The 19103-nt window shown below is 40.3% G+C and overlaps 1 protein-coding gene across 1 annotated transcript in view; it reads right to left on the bottom strand.

The window, feature by feature from the left end:
* The window catches only part of LOC145946794 (nuclear receptor coactivator 2-like), a 78272-nt gene that overhangs the window by 30044 nt on the left and 29125 nt on the right, over window positions 1-19103 (bottom strand). Inside the window, exons 4-5 of the mRNA XM_083056551.1 lie at window positions 423-539; window positions 46-226 (exon numbers count right to left, since the gene is read on the bottom strand). Of these exons, the coding sequence (XP_082912677.1) occupies window positions 46-226; window positions 423-539 (298 nt within the window). The remainder of the gene's footprint in view (window positions 1-45; window positions 227-422; window positions 540-19103) is intronic.

Here is a 19103-nt window from a genome sequence, read left to right as displayed (position 1 = left end):
TAAAAATGGTACCACCGTCCGTACGATACGGTTAAAAGAACGTACCTAACGAAGACATAGGTAGCAAATTAGACATAAAGGTGTTGTGATCCCCATGATGAATAATATTGTAAATATCCTTTTTGAGTACATCGTCCTTCATGTAATTTATGTACTGCGTTATGTTCGCCGAAACGTACTCTACGCGGCCCTCTGTATTTACAACAAGTATAAAGCCATCTAGCGCCTGTATGAAGAAGAAAATATGATTGGATTTAGTGACAATAATTTTTACAAATAAAAAAAATACAGAGTAACACCGTTAAAAATCTCTCGTTTTTTAACTCTTCACTAACGACTTTCTAACAATATTTAACGATAAAAGATGACTTATAGCTTGAATTATTTAATTTTATTTGTTGATTCAAACCGAAAATACAAACCTCAAGTAAGAAAGGGCCAAGTTGATCGTTGGACAGTATGCTAGGATTCGACGAGGACACTTCCCCCTGTTGTATAGCATGACTATTTGAGCTCTCTTGGTTCCTAAAGTGCCGAATCTGCAAAAAATAAATAAATAAATAAATAAAACACGAATGATTTAACGCTTTTTGTAATTCGTCACATTATTATATTATTATACTATACTAGAACACAAGCGCGCGCAATTCCTCGGTTTTATATGAAAAAGAATTATATTTTTATATAAAGGTTGTTTAAACTTGATTAATATTTTTTAGCAAAAATCAGCTGATTAAAGCGTTAATTTCCTAATTAAATTTTAAAATAAAAATGTTATAAAAATTAAAATAATAATGTTATAAATAACATGTTATAATATTTTAAACTCGAATAATATTTTGACAGATATCAGCTGATTAAAGCGTTAATTTGCTAATTAAATTTTAAAATATTAATATGTTATAAAAATTAAAATAATAATATATGTTTTAAATAATGTTATATTTCTTTAAAGTCGATTAAAATTTTTGACAATTATCAGCTGATTTCTGTCAAAAAATATTAATCGCGGACAAAGTATATATATTATAAGTATATATTATAACATATTATATTGTACATACATATATTACTGTAAACTGTAAATATACGGGCTATCGAGCATGTTTTTTTCGTACGAGTTCCTTGAAAACTCAAAGTCAATTTGCAATTTATTTCGCTTTTGAAATGTTTTACATATAAATATAAATTGTGCAATACAATAAATATGTTATCAATTAATAATAACATTATTCGGGAAAATGTGTAATTACGAGATAATATCTGTATTAAATTTGGATTCTATGAATTTTGCAAATATTGTAAAAATTCTAATGATTAATATAAATATATGGCATTGATATCAGTAGGAATACTATGCCGGTTCTAACCCAGGTCCTCTGAGGGGGGTGCGGGGCGCGGGGGGTTCTCCGTGGCGAGGGGTATGACGTCACGCGGGGCGGGGGTATCTCGGCGGCGCGGGGGCTGACGTCACGCGGGTGGAGGGGGATGTTTCGACAAAGGAGGGGGAGTTTTCTGAGTGCAATATTTATAGATGGTATCTTTACGACTTTTTTATGAGGGTTCTTAGACATTTTCCAAAATGGTATAGACCAAAAAGGTATAGAACAAGCCGATGATTAACAATTTTGTACCCTCGTTAATATAATTTTATTATGGAAGCGCCGATGTCCGGCTGCTCGTCAACGGAGCGTTCTAGAGTTCATTAAAACTATGTTTTTCATTTTATGGACATTTTATCATTACGAAAGGAATGAAGATTTTAGGGCTGACGCTGCGGCGAACATGTCTAAACGTGATTTAATAGGCCTCTACCTATTTGCGTTGACGTTCGGCAGCTTTGTATCCTCGCGGAAAATCTCCCATAAAAACGAGAGCGAAACATTTTTCTTAATATTTTTTAAGGAAGAATGCAACGTATCGGCGCCAACGTTCGGCAGTTTTGTACCCTAGCAGAAAATCGGTCGTAAACGAGAGCGAAACATTTTCCTAAATATCTTTTAAGGAAGAATTGCGATAATTTTGAGAGGGATGGGGGTTGAAGCTTATGGAGAGAGAGTCTGTCTCCACATCAAAAAGTCTCGAACAGTCGCCGAGCGAAGTGAGTGTAAAAAAATAGTGAAAAAATGACTGGAGGTTTTCTGCGCCGTACGCTCCCCGAAATAGTAAGTTGTACAATTTATTTAAAACTATTGTACAGAATATTGCAATATGTTTAGATATATATTAAATATTCATATTTTTCAGATGATCTATAACATTGTGCAAAATTTACGGCCGCAACACGTGGTGGAGCAAGGTTTAACTGAACGAGAGTGGGTGAGAATGCTGAGGTGGGAACATCGACAAATGTTTGCAGAAATGTGGTGCGAAACTGCAGAGGCGCGGGAAATGGATGCCAATAACAGTTGGCTATGGGAGAACATGTATGCTCTTCGGGAACTGTTTGGTCTAGAGCCATATCCACCAGAACCTGTGGTGGAAAATTGGAACTAGTAAGTATTTCTTTTAATTATAAATTATTAAAATAATTAATAAAAATTTTCTGTTATGCAGGAGTCCCCGCCCAGCCGTCGCCTCCGCTTCTCACAGCACCTAGCATTCGGCTGCCTCACCGCCTCGCATCCACAATCTTCAGCTTTACCATAGCCACCTCCATCACCGACAATTTTTATATATTATGATATTCATTTATATTTTCATCTTTATATTTTCATCTTTATATTCTTATCTTTATATTCATTTATATATATTTTTTAAAATTTTATATCCATTTTATATTCACATTTATATATTCACATTTATATATTCACATTTATATACATTTATATCCATTTATATTCTTTTAAACACACACACACACACACACACACACACACACACACACACACACACACACACACACACACACACACACACACACACACACACACACACACACACACACACACACACACACACACACACACACACACACACACACACACACACACACACACACACACACACACACACGCACACGCACGCACGCACACACACACACACAAATGTATAATACACATTTATTCATAATTAAAAATAATTAATATTAAATTAATATATTCATTTTAAAAATTCCTCTTCTTTTCCTTCACTGCGTCATCTCTCGCATGCGCCTCTCGCTATCTCTGTCTCTCGCGTTCACCTCGCGCTCTCTCTTTCTCTCCTAAGCGCTATCTCTAGCAGTCCCTAACCTCGCGTCATCTCTCTCTCTCTCTCTCTCCTCGCCGCAACATCTCTCTCCTTCACGTTCGCCTCACACCCTCTCTTTCTCTCGCGCTCTCTCTTTCTCTCCTAAGCGCTACCTCTCTCGCAGTCCCTAGCCTCTCAGTCCCTAGCCTCGCGATCCCTAGCCTCTCAGTCCCTAGTCTCGCGATTCCTAGCCTCTCAGTCTCTAGCGTCACGTTCCCCCTTCCCCGCATGACGTCATCCTCCACAAGGACCGTGCAACGAGCTACGTATGAGTGCAATATTTGTAGATGGTATCTTTACGACTTTTTTATGAGGGTTCTTAGACATTTTCCCCAAAAAGGTATAGAACAAGCGCCGATGATTAACAATTTTGTACCCTCGTTAATATAATTTTATTACGGAAGCGCCGATGTCCGGCTGCTCGTCAACGGAGCGTTCTAGAGTTCATTAAAACTATGTTTTTCATTTTATGGACATTTTATCATTAGGAAAGTAATGAAGATTTTAAGCCGACGCTGCGACGAACATGTCAAACATTATTTATAGGGGGTGCAAATGTAAAAGCGTTGACGTTTCGGCAGCTTTGTACCCTCGCGGAAAATCTCCCATAAAAACGAGAGCGAAACATTTTTCTTAATATTTTTTAAGGAAGAATGCAACGTATCGGCGCCAACGTTCGGCAGCTTGTGTCCTTACTCCTCTATCCATAAAACCGATATCTCGGGAAACTATCTTTTGAGATACGCCAAATGTTAGAAAAGAAGATAGAATTAGGTGAAATATATATATAAGGAGGATGAGAGCGCGTCAAACCATAGTACGATTTGAAAGCGCATAGATGCAGCGGTGAAAAAAGTTTAGTGGTTACTTTCTTGTATTAGAAGTGTTAGTGGTATAATAGTGAATAAAAGAAATAATGGAAAACATCGAGCAGAACGAACGCGACCTGTTGGAGCTGTTCCATCAAATCACCACCTTGGGCGAATATTTTGAATGGGCGCTGCGCTGCGAGGACTTTATCAAACTGCTCGAAGAACGCAGTCGTGTCAAGCGTCCGCGACTCTCCATTGGATATAGACAACTAGCGTTTCGGACCGCGCTTCGCGCGGTCCTCAAAGCTTTTATAATTCGGACCGCGCTTCGCATAAAGCCTTTATAAAACCTGATTTAACACAAAAGATTAATTGTTCTGTCTGTATTACCGCGAACTACTTCCATATTTTTGGACCGATTTTCACGAAATTTATATCAAATGTTGCAAATTTTTCGAAGATGACTACTTTTTTTTTCACTCCCTGATATTGTATTTTGCGTCTTGTTTTGCATAAACTTAAATATTTATAATTAAAATTTTGTTTGCTTATATTAATTTTTTTTGTTATTTTAATTTCCACAAAATTTAATATGTTTTAAATCTGAAACATTAGTTTAGTAAATATATATACATACAAATTTTTTTTTTATTATTTAATTATTATACCAATTTTTTTCCTTACTCAAATATTTTTTGATTACGTCTAATGTACCCACCGCTAACCCGCTATTATTAGCTCTCATACAATTTCATAATTCTTCAATTTACAAAATTTCTCTGTATATTACATTTTTTGTAAAACATTTTTCACTTCCTTCAATTAGATGTCCTTGATTGCTAAATTCATCTATCTTAATTTTTACACTTTCCCTTTTGGTTGCTCTAGAAAATGCCACATAAAGTTGACCATGAGCAAATACAGGATGTGGCAAATAAATCCCAATTTTTTCTAAACTCTGTCCTTGTGATTTATTTATTGTCATAGCAAATGATACTCGAATAGGAAACTGTCTTCGTTTAAATTTAAATGGCAATTCCAAATCACTTGTAATTAAATCTATCCTTGGAATGATGACAATCTGTCCTCGAGCAAGACCAGTTAGAACCTCCGCATAAATTAGATTATTTTTCAAATTAGTTACTATAAATCTTGTTCCATTACAAAGTCCTTTCTTAGTATTTAAATTTCTTAATAGGATTATTATAGCACTGACTTTTATTTTAAGTCGATGAACTGGCATTCCAGAAGGTGTCAGAGAGTTCAAAAACTCAGTTGGAAAATTTAATTGCTCCTGTGGATCATCACTTACAATAAAGTCAATTGAGAGATATTCCTTTTCCTCTCCTTCCATTTTACAAAGGATTGTGTCATTAATTTTAAAAGTATCCTCATTTTTAGGACAAAGTATCGCTCTATCTGGATTTTCTCTAATCCGTTCCATGGTGATTCTATCACCAAAAATTTCATTAATAAAAGATTCTTTTGTTATAAAATCTTTGGGGATTTCAATTATATCGAGATGTAGTCCATCTGTATTTGATAATTTACCATCTCCGAGTTGCATTAGCCAATTTGAAAATTCTTTTTCTTCCGCAGTTCTCATATTTTGTTTTAATTTAACTTGAGTTACGTTCCTCCATATAGGATTGTATTTTACAATCGATTCAATTATAGCTGCTTTTTGTGCATGAGGCACTACTAGGAGATTTTGTCTGAAATCTCCTGCAAATAAAATTACTTTTCCTCCAAATGGTCGAGGATTCTTCATCAAATCCTTTAAAAGTTTATCAACTGCTGTTAAAGCATGTCCAACAGTCATGCTCACTTCATCCCATATGATTAATTTGGCATTAATCATTTCTCGTGCACCTTGAGAATTTCCTCTAATATTTGATTTAGCTCCATCATCAATTGGGATTGAAAGCTTAAACAGAGAGTGATAAGTTCTTCCTCCTTTCAGAAGTGTGGCTGCAATTCCAGTTGAAGCACATGGAAGAATTATTTCGTTTCTTCCTCGAATAACACTTAAAAATGTGTTAAATAGGTATGTTTTACCACTTCCTGCAAACCCGTCAATAAAAAATAACCTCTGAGGTTCATTTTCATTTTCAATTGTTCGCATGACTATATCGTACACGTGCTTTTGCTCAGCACTCAGTGTCGATAATAAATAATCACCACGTATTCTTTCTTCATCCACATTATACTCTATTACGTAAATATTTACTGGAGTTGGATTTGGCAATTGGAAGTTCTCACAGCTACTTCCATTATTTATCAGAATTCCTTGTATATGGTTTAAAGCCATATTTTCAGGATTTACAACATTGTTATGTACAAAGTCCTCAATCATGAAATCTTTATATTTATTCCAAATAGTTGGTACATCTGTTGGAGTTCCAAAGATGCAAATGTAAGCAAATAATTCTCGAATTTGTGCAGGCATATTCGATTCTGTTGCTTCTTCCAGCGTTTTTCCCCAAAGATTATCAGTTTCTACCAAGTTTTTTGCAATTGCTGCATCTTTAAATGTATTATAAAGAACTCCATTTACAGTTCTCAAATCTTCAAAACATTTAACTCCAGTCACATGTAGTAGAAGAAGACGGAGATAAAATCTCTCAATATCTTTTATGCTTACTGTATAGAGTCTTGAAATTATTTTTTCACCACCTTTTTTGCGTGGCTTCCACTTAGTTTCTTTTTTATCATATACATAATGATAAGGAATATCTGTGTAAATAAAATTCACTGCATTTTCATCAGATTGATTTAATTTGAACCATGCAGTCAGCGTAGTTTCTCGAGTGAGCTCTCTCTGAGCAGCTTGCTCTTCATTTCCTTCTCGAAAATAAACCATTTGACGATTAGGCAAATGAACTGCCAATCTGATTACTGTATGAGACCTCATAAACAGATCGTATCCGTTCAGTCTCCACATTGCTTCTGGAGCACTAATATATCTTGCATCAAGGAATGATTTAATTTCATCTATTTTAATTAGCTTTGTGCCATCTCGTGCTTGCACTTCAATCGCAGCACAGTCAAATCCTTTGTGAATATATTTATATAAGTATTTTACGCTTTTCACCGATGAACATATTTCCAAATTGATATGTCGATCATATTTCATGATTAAATATGGTGAATATGGCACTACCCATCGATTATCAACTTCTTTGCCTCTAACGATGTATTTTTTACCAAAATTCCTTCGTTGATACATAAGATATCCATTCACATTAGCATTAGTTTCTTCACGAAACTCTTTTGGAAAACCTTTTGAACATTTTCCATCGTCTCCAGTGCAAGGATATCTGTGGGAGGAATCTCCACAAGGACCATGAATCATGTGCTTCAAAATTTTTACATTAAGTTCTGAATATCTTTCTTCATCAGGGATTTCAGCCCATACCATCATGTCAATAACTTCTTGAAGTCTAGGCTTATCTTCATCACTCAACATTGCAAGTAAATGCAAATGTGGAAGTCCTCTTTTTTGAAATTCAATCACACCTGCATAAGCAATTATATTTCCAAAAATTTTATTATGAATTAGATCATTTAAAATCTCTTTGACATCCAAGTTGAATGTTTTAGCGACCAAATCTGGTCGAAATTCTATTAAACATCCATCAAGATTATCCTTAATTTCTGGACATTGAGGATTGCAAGTCATTGTAAGAAAAATATCTGGTTTACCAAACTTTCTTACCAAAGACATAGCATCTTGGTACCTTTCTTGCATGTTTCTTGGACTGCCCATAAATGAAGATGGTAATATCACAGATATACCAGCTGTAATTCCTTCATTTTGTGCTCGATTATCTAGGTAATCCATTAATCCCGAATAAAGTTCTGCTCTTAATTGAGGTTGATTTAATTTAATATAATTAAGCTTCTTATTTTTAATATTTGCTTCAGTTTTCATATAGGCATCAAGTATAAATTGACATCTCAATTTGCCTGCCTTTTTAAATTGCTATCTCGAATACTCTTGCTATCTCGATCTTGACGATGCGATCGTCGAAGATTGGCTCGTCTCCAATGTTGAGGATGTCGGTCATTGTTCAGATGTTTCGCACCGCGAATCCCAAAGATTGTAAAAACGCAACGTTTGATGCGTTCAGTTTCTTTTTCTTAGTGCAACCGAATGATTGGATATTAGTGAATGTCGACGTTGTTGTTCTTGTCGCTGGCTCCGTAAAGATTGTGTTATTTCTCGTGTCTTTCGATCCGTTCAACACGAGCATCTCATACACCACACACGTACGTTATCGCTGTCGTCGTCGTACGTGCAATCTAATGGTGATCTCTTCTCCTCGAAAATCGAGCAATCGTCTGTCCTGGTCGACAACGCGTAACGTTAAATCCGTAATGCTCCGCACGATGATCGGCAGGTAAATGATGTGAGCCGGTGTTTCCGATATCTTATATCCAGGTGGTACCCTCGGTGAAAATTCATGTATCGTATGAACGAGTTTGCCGTTGCTGTACGCGCCCGCGGTCACATTACATTCTACGCGGATAATGTTCACGTTAATAATATTAATCGGCATGTCCGACTTATACCATTTTCGCGGCTGCAGTATACGGTTCGAGAATCCTAGCAGCGATCCAATGTTGTTAGGCTTGCTAAAATTCATTCTGTAGGCGCATTTGATCTCGCTCCTCATCGTATTATAATTAGCGCGGAGCACTATCGGATATTCTCCATCTTCAAAGTCACCGTCCTCATTCGTCCGAATATGCATGGTGTCAGCGTGTTTTATCATCGTCACGAACAGCGTGTCGCGGACGTTTTCGTGAAATTGCATGTTTCAAAAACTCATGTATCGCTAGCAGCTCGTACGATCCCTCGGGAATCGTAATTTCCGCGTCATCTTTGCCAAAGTAAAATTTATTATTCGAGGAATTCACGTTCGATATCGTATGATAAGTCTCAAAATCCGCTAGACCTAGCTCGTATTCATCGTCGCTCAAATCTACGGTGGGAAAGTAGTTTACCGCGAGAACACTACTCTTCCCAGTCAGTGTGAATGTCATAGACATGTTGACAAAACTGTTAAACGAATACTGAGTTAAATAGCGTAATGTCAGTCTTTAAATTCATGTGCATCGACCGCTCGGAGAAACTGTAAACACAATTGTCCACAGATGCTTTGATTGTAAGTTTGAACAGGTGTGTAATTGTATTGTATCTTTGTCACATTTAAATATCGCACCAATTCATTCGGCGGTCGAAGATTGCCGAAACTGTCAAAATATATAGCGCGATCCCCCCTCTTTGTATACGCTACCCAATGAGTACTCGATCCTTTAGCGTTATCCAAATTTACGATGCCGCTCTCGTTTCGATATATACCACCGATTGGTAATGAATCACGCATGAAAACACCTCTAAAATACGGAATGTGCATACGTTTTGCCAGTTGTAGCAATTGTATGTTGGTAGTTACGCCCTGAGGCATTTTTAGCGTCTCTTTGACGTTTTTTTTTTTTTTTCCCCCTTTTTTCTCGTTGAAACTCCTCGTCCGTGTTTGTATGGAGCGAGATACAATCCGTGACCTTCCATGGCGCGATTGTGACGTAGCATCTCTTGCAACTGACGTTGTGCAGCTTTTCCGTCGTTCACCATCTTCGTTACACCAGCCGCTCCACCGACCAGAGATCCGAGCGCACCCAACATTGGTAGAATCGGTAATACACCCCCACGTTTCGCTACCGGAAGTATTCGTTTCTTCGCCATCTTTTTCTTCGTCTTCATCTTTGTCGTCTTCAGGCCCATACCGAACTTCGTCTTGGCTTTCATCGCTGCCCAGACAGCTGTGGCGGCGGCTCTCTCACCGAGAGTCGAATCTCTCGCAACGATGCGAGTTTGCGCTTCTTTGGCGAGTATCCTATCTGCCGCGTGTCTCTCGATGAGATCGTTGCTTCGAGAGTACGCTATATCGTGTTCACGGCACGCCGCGTCCAATGGGTTGATACCTCGATCGCCTCTGGCTAATCGCTTTTGTAGTCGCGTGCCCGGACCGCAAAACTGATAGCCGGGGATATGGAATTCGATCGGAAGTGCGTTTATCGCCTGATTTAATAGGCCTCTACCTATTTTCGTTGACATTCGCTGCAATCTTTTATCATCGGTGCTGGACCGTCAATGTGCGTTCGCTGCCACGGTCGATTGTAATGTTCGAAACAGCGGCGATAAGTTTGAACCTCCAAATCCGCCTTTATATGTTCCGGAAGCTTGTCCCACACGCAGTGAACGTAATTGCCGCACATTCGCAATAAAACTGTTTTCGACACAAATTGCTGTTCGGCGCTCAAATTACAAATATCGTAAGGGCTTGATAGCAAGACAAACATTTTTTCGTTACTGAGCAATTCGCAGTTCCGCGCAGCTATAAATAGGCAGACGTTCGATCCAGTCAGGAGTGTGAACATGAATTTCGTGCGACAACCTTTCGCGATACGCGTGACGAATTACGACGCCAGATTACGATCGATGGGGGACAACGCGGAGATGCGTAGACACGGTACGATACTGCCGACTACTATACGCGCGATCGTTTGCGGCCCCTCGAATTGCGGTAAAACTAACGTGTTGATTAGTTTGATAGAAAGCCCGCACGGCGTCCGCTTTGAAAACGTGTACGTGTACTCAAAGTCGCTGCAACAGCTAAAATATCGGTATCTGGAGAATTTGTTGACGTCGATCGATGAAATCGGCTATTTTGTACATTCTCCAATAACAGTGACGTCATTCCACCGAGCGAAGCATGTCCAAACTCGATTTTCGTTTTCGATGACGTGGCGTGTGACAAACAAAATACGATAAGAGAGTACTTTTCAATGGGACGCCACTCGAACGTCGACTGCTTCTATCTCTGTCAGACATACGCAAGAATACCGAAACATCTTATACGCGACAACGCAAACCTGCTAATCATGTTTAAACAGGACGGTACCAACTTGAAACATGTGTACAACGATAGTAGGGATACTATGAGAGTTCTAACTCAGGTCCTCTGAGGGGGGTGCGGGGCGCGGGGGGTTCTCCGTGGCGAGGGGTATGACGTCACGCGGGGCGGGGGTATCTCGTAGGTGCGGGGGCTGACGTCACGCGGGTGGAGGGGGATGTTTCGACAAAGGGGGGGAGTCTAAGCATGTTCGGCAACTGATTATCTTTGTGATTTATGGCTACCCGAAGCCATAAAACTGTTTTTCATTTTATGGACATTTTATCATTAGGAAAGGAATGAAGATTTTAGGGCCGACGCTGCGACGAACATGTCAAACGTTATTTATAGGGTGCAAATGTAAAAGCGTTGACGTTCGGCAGCTTTGTACCCTCGCGAAAAATCGGTCGTAAACGAGAGCGAAACATTTTCCTAAATATCTTTTAAGGAAGAATTGCGATAATTTTGAGAGGGATGGGGGTTGAAGCTTATGGAGAGAGAGTCTGTCTCCACATCAAAAAGTCTCGAACAATCGCCGAGCGAAGTGAGTGTAAAAAAATAGTGAAAAAAATGACTGGAGGTTTTCTGCGCCGTACGCTCCCCGAAATAGTAAGTTGTACAATTTATTTAAAACTATTGTACAGAATATTGCAATATGTTTAGATATATATTAAATATTCATATTTTTCAGATGATCTATAACATTGTGCAAAATTTACGGCCGCAACACGTGGTGGAGCAAGGTTTAACTGAACGAGAGTGGGTGAGAATGCTGAGGTGGGAACATCGACAAATGTTTGCAAAAATGTGGTGCGAAACTGCAGAGGCGCGGGAAATGGATGCCAATAACAGTTGGCTATGGGAGAACATGTATGCTCTTCGGGAACTGTTTGGCCTAGAGCCATATCCACCAGAACCTGTGGTGGAAAATTGGAACTAGTAAGTATTTCTTTTTAATTATAAATTATTAAAATAATTAATAAAAATTTTCTGTTATGCAGGAGTCCCCGCCCAGCCGTCGCCTCCGCTTCTCACAGCACCTAGCATTCGGCTGCCTCACCGCCTCGCATCCACAATCGTCGGCTTTACCATAGCCACCTCCATCACCGACAATTTTTATATATTATGATATTCATTTATATTTTCATCTTTATATTTTCATCTTTATATTCTTATCTTTATATTCATTTATATATATTTTTTAAAATTTTATATCCATTTTATATTCACATTTATATATTTACATTTATATACATTTATATCCATTTATATTCTTTTAAACACACACACACACACAAATGTATAATACACATTTATTCATAATTAAAAATAATTAATATTAAATTAATATATTCATTTTAAAAATTCCTCTTCTTTTCCTTCACTGCGTCATCTCTCGCATGCGCCTCTCGCTATCTCTGTCTCTCGCGTTCACCTCGCGCTCTCTCTTTCTCTCCTAAGCGCTATCTCTAGCAGTCCCTAACCTCGCGTCATCTCTCTCTCTCTCTCTCTCTCTCTCTCTCTCTCTCTCTCCTCGCCGCAACATCTCTCTCCTTCACGTTCGCCTCACACCCTCTCTTTCTCTCGCGTTCACCTCGCGCTCTCTCTTTCTCTCCTAAGCGCTACCTCTCTCGCAGTCCCTAGCCTCTCAGTCCCTAGTCTCGCGATCCCTAGCCTCTCAGTCTCTAGCGTCACGTTCCTCCTTCCCCGCATGACGTCATCCCTAACAAGGACCGTGCAACGAGCTACATATGAGAGCTGGGACTGGTTACGGGTGGGAGAAAGATGGAGAATGGAAATGCATGCAAAGAAATTACATCATAATTTAGACTTAAAAACTCTTTATTCTTCTTTTAAATATTTTTTTTCTTACATATTATGGACTAAAAACTAAAGCTGCCAGCTCGCAATCGATGAGCTGATGCTTGTTGAAGGCGTCGCTAGCGCGTATTACATTTGATACTTCTTTAGGATTCGTTACATTGGACGCGATATTTGAAAATTGCGTAAACTTGATATCGACTGTATTGGTAATTTTAACCAATCGGTCAAAAGTTACATCAATGCAAGGATCGAGATCGAACATACGGTGTAACGTCGATTCGATCATCATCATGCATACATTTGAAGATTCAAGACTTATTAACTTGGCGTCGTTAATCGTACGAACTCGCACTGTTAACGGTCCAACGCTTATAAAACTGTAGGCATCTTTAAAATCGTTTCGAAGCAGATTCTGAATATTGTGACGTTGCTCGTAGAGTCCTTTCCACGCTTCGAGAGATAGTATCAGTTCCTTTCCTCAATGATCTCCTATGGCGATTTCCACGTAACTCGGTGGATCCACTTTGATACCAATTTCGAGGAATTTAAATTCCGTAGCTGTCAATGCGTATCGTCTACCTAGTATACGAACCGCACGACGCTCCAACGAAATGCTATAAAAATAAAATTAGTTTGAAAAATAATACAATTTGTAAAAATATAAAGACAAAAATATAAAGATAGAAAGAAGTTAAACTTACTCGTCACATTTATTCTCAAACGATGGAGTGTCATCACGACTCGGGACGTAATTATTCACACGTCTGCCGGAGCCACTGCTTCTTTTAGCGTAGTACATATTTCCAGATTTTAAAAGTGAACCACCAGTATGAACAATTAACGCTACACTGATCGTATAAAATTAAGAATATACGTGACGCTTATTTTTAAAAGTAGTGGGGTAAATATGGTGAGAGATTCTAGAATACTATTGGCGCTATGAAATTTAGGAGAAGGGGAAACGGCGCTCGGATAAAAAGAATTCTTAGAAACGATTCGTGAGGAAAGGATTGGGGAAGGGGAATAAGAGATAAAACACATTAATGTTTAAATATTTTATTTTTCCAAATCTTGCAATTCTTTCTGGCGTTGCGACCACCAGTTAAATATTTTGAATACATTTTGTAATGCGCAATTCTTAACATGTTTTCCACATCGCATAGTGTTTTTAACATCTAGATTATTTAGAGACTCGATATCGTCGTAATCAGCATCCAAGGTCTCAATAATGAAACCGTTTCCCGCTTCATCCAATATATCGGCTAACCATTCTCGCTTCTCAAGTCCTTTTACATATACGAGAATGGATTCTTCTTCTTCTTCATGTGGTCCACCAACGATAGCTGTTGTAATCAAACGCTGAGCCATGCTGTATGGAACGTTTCCATCTTCCCATTGCAATCCATGATGATTTCGAGTCAACCATGAGGCTTGGTGTCTCTCCGATTTTATGAGCACACCCCATGGTACAGGACATGCGAAAAAATAATGTGACAAAATAAATCCTCTTCTCAGGATTGCCGCTTCCTTTACAATGAATTGTTTATTGAGGATAAACCCCTGTAGATCCACAAACGTTGGTACGGACATGACGAGATCTCTCTCTTCGATGTATCAGTTAAAAAGAAGAATGGCAACTATCTCATAACACTTTGATTTATATTCTGCTATGCTTCCCCCTCTCTCTAAATTGTTGGTGTGTTTAGGTGATTTTGCGCACAACGTTGGTCAACGGGTTGTACTGGATCACGCGATCATGTATGATGAGACAGTACGCAGTGGTATTCATCGGCACATTCTCCTTACACTCGAATTCCAATCTCACATCCACGGTTGCGCTCTTGATCGATTCGTTTTGTCGAGAACAATCGATGATCACGAACGGACCGTTACGTAGAAACATTGAGACGGTGAGACTCGGCTCGAGATACTCGTATCCATAATAGTTCTTGCAGAAACGCGCATACGTATCGTACAGAATCGACCATCTGTTTTTATCGAAATCCAGATTCATATCGTCGTACGGATAACATTCCGAGTTCAGATAGAGTTTCACATTGGTCATCTTGCAATCGTCGAATCGACTCATATCCTCAGACATGATGTTTTTCCGACCTGTCTGCAGAGCGAAGATAACATATCGTGGCTTCTCCAGCTGAGTCGCTGTCTTAATGGCCCATGAATGCTTGGTTGTACGCTGCAATAGCGGATACTCATACAGATCCCACGAGCGAAAACCCATGCTGAGGTAATGTCCGTTTTCCAGAGCGCGCAGCATCGACAGCTTCTTAATCTCGCTCAACAACACATGCGGCATTCGCCATTGTATCTTGAATATGTTGATCACAGGCTCCAGCGTCGAATCTCCAATCAGACAATTGTTGTCGTTGCGCGATCGCATTAAGATTAACTCATGACGAGCGTTCATCACCACTCGTCTGTAATCCTCGCAAAATCCCAATAACATGTAGAGCGGTACGCAAAAATTGAAGTTTCCATTCGCAGTAGTCGGATCAGTCCAGCCGGCGTTTCTCATAATCACGCTTCTATCGGATGATATCGTTACATAGTTTTTGAGCAAACTTGTTATTCCCACGTTTCTATTGCGATCAATCTCCACGCCATCGAGTTCGTATCGAATCTCATCGAACATGAATGCGACACAATTATTTCCCAGTATCACAGCAGATCCTTCGGCTGGTTTATTTATCTTTAGTTCTCCCTCGATGTATAGGAAACTTTCATACGGCAACGTATACAGATCCTGTTGTTGTATGGGTATTCTTATCTCATCACTGTGTCCGAATGTTGTGTTAGCGAACGGGTTGTACGTGTGAGTCTCGATCTTGACGATGCGATCGTCGAAGATTGGCTCGTCTCCAATGTTGAGGATGTCGGTCATTGTTCAGATGTTTCGCACCGCGAATCCCAAAGATTGTAAAAACGCAACGTTTGATGCGTTCAGTTTCGTTTTCTTACTGCAACCGGATGATTGGATATTAGTGAATGTCGACGTTGTTGTTGTCGCTGGCTCCGTAAAGATTGTGTTATCTCTCGTATCTTTCGATCCGTTCAACACGAGCATCTCATACGCCGCACACGTACGTTATCGCTGTCGTCGTCGTACGTGCAATCTAATGGTGATCTCTTCTCCTCGAAAATCGAGCAATCGTCTGTCCTGGTCGACAACGCGTAACGTTAAATCCGTAATGCTCCGCACGATGATCGGCAGGTAAATGATGTGCGCCGGTGTTTCCGATATCTTATATCCTGGTGGTACCCTCGGTGAAAATTCATGTATCGTATGAACGAGTTTGCCGTTGCTGTACGCGCCCGCGGTCACATTACATTCTGAGCGGATAATGTTCACGTTGATAATATTAATCGGCATGTCCGACTTATACCATTTTCGCGGCTGCAGTATACGGTTCGAGAATCCCAGCAGCGATCCAATGTTGTTAGGCTTGCTAAAATTCATTCTGTAGGCGCATTTGATCTCGCTCCTCATCGTATTATAATTAGCGCGGAGCACTATCGGATATTCTCCATCTTCAAAGTCACCGTCGTCATTCGTCCGAATATGCGTGGTGTCAGCGTGTTTTTTATCATCGTCATGAACAGCGTGTCGCGGACGTTTTCGTAAAATTGCATGTTTCAAAAACTCATGTATCGCTTGCAGCTCGTACGATCCCTCGGGAATCGTAATTTCCGCGTCATCTTTGCCAAAGTAAAATTTATTATTCGAGGAATTCACGTTCGATATCGTGTGATAAGTCTCAAAATCCGCTAGACCTAGCTCGTATTCATCGTCGCTCAAATCTACGGCGGGAAAGTAGTTTGCCGCGAGAACACTACTCTTCCCGGTCAGTGTGAATGTCATAGACATATCGGCAAAACTGTTTAACGAATACTGAGTTAAATAGCGCAATGTCAGTCTTTAAATTCACATGCATCGACCGCTCGGAGAAACTGTAAGCACAATTGTCCACAGATGCTTTGATTGTAAGTTTGAACAGGTGTGTAATTGTATTATATCTTTGTCACATTTAAATATCGCACCAATTCATTCGGCGGTCGAAGATTGCCGAAACTGTCAAAATATATAGCGCGATCCCCCCTCTTTGCATACGCTACCCAATGAGTACCCGATCCTTTAGCGTTATCCAAATTTACGATGCCGCTCTCGTTTCGATATCCAAATTTACGATGTCGCTCTCGATCGCCCTGTGGCATTTTTAGCGTCTCTTTGACGTTTTTTTTCCCCCCTTTTTTCTCGTTGAAACTCCTCGTCCGCGTTTGTATGGAGCGAGATACAATCCGTGACCTTCCACGGCGCGATTGTGACGTAGCATCTCTTGCAACTGACGTTGTGCGGCTTTTCCGTCGTTCACCATCTTTGCTACACCAGCCGCTCCACCGACCAGAGATCCGAGCGCGCCCAACATTGGTAGAATCGGCAATACACCCCCACGTTTCGCTACCGGAAGTATTCGCTTCTTCGCCATCTTTTTCTTCGTCTTCGTCTTTGTCGTCTTCAGGCCCATACCGAACTTCGTCTTGGCTTTCATCGCTGCCCAGACAGCTGTGGCGGCGGCTCTCTCACCGAGAGTCGAATCTCTCGCAATGATGCGAGTTTGCGCTTCCTTGGCGAGTATCCTATCTGCCGCGTGTCTCTCGATGAGATCGTTGCTTCGAGAGTACGCTATATCGTGTTCACGGCACGCTGCGTCCAATGGGTTGATACCTCGATCGCCTCTGGCTAATCGCTTTTGTAGTCGCGTGCCCGGACCGCAAAACTGATAGCCGGGGATATGGAATTCGATCGGAAGTGCGTTTATCGCGAGATTTAATAGGCCTCTACCTATTTTCGTTGACATTCGCTGCAATCCTTTATCATCGGCACTGGACCGTCGATGTGCGTCTGCTGCCACGGTCGATTGTAATGTTCGAAACAGCGGCGATAAGTTTGAACCTCCAAATCCGCCTTTATATGTTCCGGAAGCTTGTCCCACACGCAGTGGACGTAATTGCCACACATTCGCAATAAAACTGTTTTCGACACAAATTGTAGCTGTTCGGCGCTCAAATTACAAATATCGTAAGGACTTGATAGCAAGACAAACATTTTTTCGTTACTGAGCGATTCGTGGTTCCGCGCAGCTATAAATAGGCAAGCGTTCGATTCAATCGGGGAGTGGGAAAATGAGATTCGTGCGACAACCTTTCGCGATACGCGTGACGAATTACGACGCCAGATTACGATCGATGGGGGACAACGCGGAGATGCGTAGGCACGGTACGATACTGCCGACTACTATACGCGCGATCGTTTGCGGCCCCTCGAATCACGGTAAAACTAACGTGTTGATTAGTTTGATAGAAAGCCCGCACGGCGTCCGCTTTGAAAACGTGTACGTGTACTCAAAGTCACTGCAACAGCCAAAATATCAGTATCTGGAGAATTTGTTGACGTCGATCGATGAAATCGGCTATTTTACATTCTCCAATAACAGTGACGTCATTCCACCGAGCGAAGCATGTCCAAACTCGATTTTCGTTTTCGATGACGTGGCGTGTGACAAACAAAATACGATAAGAGAATACTTTTCAATGGGACGCCACTCGAACGTCGACTGCTTCTATCTCTGTCAGACATACGCAAGAATACCGAAACATCTTATACGCGACAACGCAAACCTGCTAATCTTGTTTAAACAGGACGGTACCAACTTGAAACATGTGTACAATGATCACGTGAATACTGACATGTCATACGAGGATTTCAGTGAATTATGTCGTACTTGTTGGCAGCAAAAGTATGGATTTCTAGTGATAGATAAGGATAGCTCGCTTACGAACGGCCGATACAGAAACGGATTTAACGTGTTCGCGATACCGCAAAACAATTAGTCGTTGCCGATGTTCTGTCGAGAGAGGTGAAACACGAGCGTTCGACACTCTACCGACATGGCTGAGAACGATAATATTCGCGAACGTGAAAAGATAGCGAAGGAGATTGCGAAAACGAGTGAAGCAATCCGCAAGAAACATCGCGCTTTGAAGACCGGTAAGATCGATGACGATATCGCGGTCAAGACCCATTTTAGACCTATTATTGAGCCGCTACAAAAGATTGTCGACAACTCGATCGCGGTGAAAAACGAGCCGGAAAGTACCGCAAAGATTAAAATCTTACCCATCAAGCGGTACAAGGAGGAGGAGGAGGAAGAGAAGGAAGAGGAGAAGGATGATGCGACACCGAAAAAGAGGAAAC

The sequence above is a fragment of the Prenolepis imparis genome, unplaced genomic scaffold (genome assembly GCF_030444845.1).
Source record: "Prenolepis imparis isolate NDT839.2.m4 unplaced genomic scaffold, iyPreImpa1.0 SCAF_21, whole genome shotgun sequence".
In the NCBI taxonomy this organism is placed as follows: domain Eukaryota; kingdom Metazoa; phylum Arthropoda; class Insecta; order Hymenoptera; family Formicidae; genus Prenolepis; species Prenolepis imparis.
The sequence above is the reverse complement of the archived record's forward strand: the minus strand, read 5'-3'. Positions and strand labels throughout refer to the sequence as shown.